This window comes from Oratosquilla oratoria, chromosome 43 (assembly GCF_046742065.1).
Source record: "Oratosquilla oratoria isolate Oo_2021 chromosome 43, ASM4674206v1, whole genome shotgun sequence".
Taxonomy (NCBI): Eukaryota; Metazoa; Arthropoda; class Malacostraca; order Stomatopoda; family Squillidae; genus Oratosquilla; species Oratosquilla oratoria.
In genome coordinates this window covers 1,431,175-1,435,758 of record NC_134819.1, presented here as the reverse complement: position 1 = coordinate 1,435,758, position 4,584 = coordinate 1,431,175, and the positions used below count along the sequence as shown (strand labels likewise).

The window sequence follows — 4,584 nt, the reverse complement described above, 5'->3', positions numbered from 1 at the left end:
TGGGATTATAGCCATTAGGTATTGTACATAGATATTGTTAGAACACCCATGTGGTTGTGGTTCATCGCAGAGATCTTTTGTGGCAAGCTACTGTGCACATCACAGTGTAGTTTGTTTGTTGCCATTATTTCGTGCTCTTGCGATACACCAACTAATCTTGCATTACCATTTTTTTTTATTGGACAATCCCTATCATAAGTATTTCATTATGTCACAATTAGTTACCAACTAGCTAATAAGCAGCATTTTTACTCCTTGTCTTTCAACATCTTAAGTTCAACATGTTCAACTTAAAAGCCTTTGTAAGGGAGCCTTTAGCCGAAGAGGTTAGGAAGCTTACTAAAACCGAGTTAGAGTCAATAATAAACTATTACAAAATAAGTGAGTGCTGCAACTTAACAAAAAGTGCAATGAATGATAAAATCAATGAGTATTTAGAGGAAAATGAACTCTTCCCCGCCTAACGGGAAGATTTTTTTGGGGGGGACTAGTCCTGTAAATGATTTAGCCTTACAAGTTGAACTTAGGAGGCTGGAATTGAACATTTAAAGACTCAAATCCAAAAGTCCTGTAACTTCTCCTATCTTTGGTATAGAGAAAAATAGCCTAATATTCCAAAGATTAACGAGGATGAACCAGACAAGTTCTCACTTTTTGAGAAATGAGCTCACATGTATAAATGGCTATTTAGCCAGTGGACGCAATCAGGAAAAGCTCTTGATATATTTATTTCGCTCTCTGAAAGTCAGAGTAATGAATATTAGATAGTTAAATCTAGCATATTACAGGCATACCAGCTTGTTCATGAAGGCTTCCGACAACAATTCAGGAAATGTAGGAAATCCAACCAGGATACCTACGTAGAGTACTTCAGGCAAAAACATCGCTTGTTCACCCGGTGAGTGAAAAGCGAGGAGGCTCACGTAGACCTGGAAAAACTCAAAGACTTTATATTGATGGAGTATATTAGAAATAATATCCCTCCAGATTTGCGAGCCCATTTGGATCAGCGAGGTATCCGTACCTTGGCAGAGGCTGGCCCAGCGGCCAATTATTCTCAATTGACTAATCCCAGAATGCATTCCAGGTCTCACCCTGCTTTGCCCCAAAGCTTACCCCCCTGCTAGGGACCCCAATCCACTCAGACCTCCACTGCCTCCTCGACCACCGGCCCACTTATTGTCTGCTTTATCTACCTCAGGTAAGCCCGTTAATAGTCAGACCAGGGGATCTACCCTTACTGGAGGGAAGAGCTATTGCAAGTATTATAAAAGCCCAGGACATCATGCTGATGACTGTTTCAAACTACACCAGAAAAAGTCTTCTCTCGAAGGGTCCCCCTCGCTCTCGATCAACGTGGCTGAGTAATCAGAAAGTTTTTTGGAGCCCTGTCTCACTGATGCCCATCAGTTGTCCCAGGTAACTCTTCTCCGCCTATTTTATCCACATTTGAACCGTTCTGTTCCTCTGGATCAGTAGCCCTTGATGAAGATAGCCCGCCCACAGATATTAAGCTTCTGCGTGACACAGGCTCAGCCTTATCACTAATTAAAAAGTATGTGGCTGCTTTGATAGATGCATATTATACTGGAAGTTGGGTCCTTGTGAACGGTTTAACAGGCGGGTCACATATCCCTATATACCAAGTGTACTTGCGGTCAGATGTTAGGACAGGTTATGCCTAGCTAGGAGTAATCGACAAGTTACCTGTAAAGGGAGTCTCACTCCTGATGGGAGAAGACCTCGCTGGGGGCACGATGTTACCTAATGTCATAGTCTCCTCTTGTCCTTCTGCCAAGAATAATACCTCCCAATTAGAGTCAGACATTCCGGGCATATCCTTTGCATATGCTGTTACCCATAGCATGAGCCGCAGGGTGAAGGCAGAGATTATCGAGCATAAAGAGGATGCTCATGTTAGAATAGTTACCCCCCAGCCTAGTAAGAACACAGAGGATGTTCCTACTAAGCCTGACCTTGCTGATTTAAATCTAGGTGAATTTTTTTAACCTCTCCTCCACCCGGTGACCTTCAAAATAGGTTTGATAGCAAAAACAAATCTGAGGGGGACAATGTTACCACCCTGGATAGTTTTGGTTCCTCCCCAAAAATAGGATCTTGAACTAGCCAGTTGCTTCCGTAGAGCTGTAAGTGAAGAGGAAGCTAAGTCAGAATCCAACTGTTATTACCTTAGGTAAGGTATATTGATGCGGAAGTTCAGTCCTACTGATTCCCCTGCAAATCACCCTTGGTCCCAAACCCATTACGGAAGTAGATCCTGGGTATTACTCATCATGGGGTAAGAGAACATTTAGGAGTTAGGAAAATTTGTGCAAAAATTCTAGCTCATTTTTATTGGCCTAAAATGAAGAAAGATATTAGTTCCTATATAAGTACGTGTCGCCATTGTCAAATAACAAGGAAACCGCACCCCAGTGTTGAACCGTTCCCTCTACCATCTATTCCTGTCATTGAAAAACCCTTTGGCAGAATTGTCATCGGTTGCGTTGGTCCTCTGCCAAAGACCCCACGAGGTCATCAGTTTCTCTTTACCATTATAGACTGTGCCACCCGTAAACCAGAAGCCATTTCCTTGCGCCGGATCACAGCCAAGAATGTGGTGAGAGCCCTCATCTACTTCTTTACGCAAGTAGGGCTTCCCACAGTAGTGCAGTCAGACAAGGGGTCCTATTTTACTTCCCGATTGTTTAATCAGGTAATGCAGAGTCTGGGTATCCGGCAGTCAAGGTCTTCAGCCTATCATCCCTAATCCCAGGGGGTGGTGGAGCGATTCCATCAGACATTCAAACGCATGTTGCGCACTTACTGCTTGGTGTTTGGGAAGGATTGGGACGAGAGGACTGACCTACTCCTATTCACGGTTAGGGACTCTTCAAGAATTCTTAGGATTCTTCCCATTTTAACTCGTTTATGACCATGAGGTGCGAGGACCTCTCAAGGCCCTCAAAGAAAGTTGGCTGCTGAAAAATAATGTCACACCCTTGGTACTATATGTAGCTAAGTTTAGGAAAAACTCAAAAGATGCTGTGAGGCTGGCTCATGCCCATTTAAAATCTGCTCAGATCAAGATGAAGCAGCAGTTTGACAAAACACACCAGGTAGAGCCTAGGGAATTTTGGGTAGGTGAAAAGGTGTTAGCTTTCTTGCCTCTGCAGACTCACCCATTCCAGGCAACGTGTGAGGGACCTTTCCAAATTGTAGACAGGGTAGCGGAGGCCAATTATGTTATATACACACCAGACAGACGTAAGAAAAAACGTCTGTTTCATGTCAACCTGCTTAATCCCTACCAGATTCGAGTGAATAAGGAGGAGGAAGAGGCAGGTGTTGAACTTCCCGTGCCCGCATGTGTTGTAGTGCATGCATGTGATAATGATCAGGAAAACAGCTTCTCTGAACTCCAGATTGACTTGTATACCAAGGTGAACAATTCATTCATACTCTCTGATCCCAGTGCAAAGTTATGCCATCTCTCTAATGACCAAGCAGGTGATATTTCTTTTCTTTTGGCAGACTATAATGATATATTTAGTGACCATCCTCACCCCTGTTCAGCTGTAGAACACGATATCGAAACCAACGGAGCTCGGCCCATCCGCCAACGTCCTTACTGCCTGAATGTATTCAAGAAGGAGTACATCCGTGAGGAGGTACAACGTCTCCAGGAGGTCGGTATTGTGGAGCCCAGTAACTGTTCTTGGTCCTTCTCCGTGGTCTTGGTGCCGAAGCCCGATGGTTCTATGCGGCTGTGTGTCGACTACAGAAAGGTCAACGCAGTCACCGAGCCGGATAGTTATCCCTTGCCACGCAATGTCGACGTCATTGACGACGTTGGTCCGGCACAATGGGTGACGAAACTGGACCTACTGCACGGCTACTACCAAGTCCGACTGTCAGAGCGCTCGAGGGACATCTCCGCGTTCATCACCCCCGAGGGGCTGTACCAGTTTACCGTCCTTCCCTTCGGCTTGCGGAATGCACCTGCAACCTTCCAACGCCTCATGAACCTTCTAACGTCGGGGTTGGTGGGCGTTCGCTGCTACCTGGATATCCTCGTCGTCTTCAGTGACTCCTGGGGAGAACATGTGGACCGCCTAAGGGCCCTCTTTGCTGTTCTGGCATAACACCGGTTGACAGTGAACCTTGCCAAGAGTGAGTTCGGACATGCCCGCATCACACTCCTAGGGCATGTCGTCGGAAGGGGAGAAGGTCCAACCGATTGCTGCCAAGATAACAGCCATTTTGCAGTATCCTGCCCCAAGCGACAAGAAGGGAATGATGAGACTGTTGGGAATAGCAGGTTATTACCGTCGCTCCTGTCATAACTTTTCCTCAGTTGTGGCTCCTCTTACCGATCTCCTGAGTGTCAAGACCTCCTTTAAGTGGACCCAGGCTTGCCAGGACTCCTTCGAGAGCATGAAGACTCTGCTGGCAAATAGTCCTGTCCTACGTGCTCCTGATCTCCAGATGCCGTTCACCATCCACGTCGACGCCAGGGAAGTTGGTGCCTGTGCAGTGCTTCTACAGGAGGGTGAGGAGGATCGTGTGCTACATCTTGTGTGT

At 45.9% G+C, this 4,584-nt stretch overlaps 1 protein-coding gene across 1 annotated transcript; it reads left to right on the top strand.

Annotated features, from left to right (window-relative positions):
• The first annotated feature begins 1,865 nt into the window (after positions 1-1,865).
• LOC143021857 (uncharacterized) lies at positions 1,866-4,145 on the top strand. Its single transcript, XM_076179623.1, has 3 exons — positions 1,866-1,995; positions 2,346-2,716; positions 2,943-4,145. The coding sequence occupies exons 1-3, from the start codon at positions 1,866-1,868 to the stop codon at positions 4,143-4,145; spliced, it is 1,704 nt and encodes a 567-aa protein (XP_076035738.1).
• The last annotated feature ends 439 nt before the right edge of the window (positions 4,146-4,584 follow it).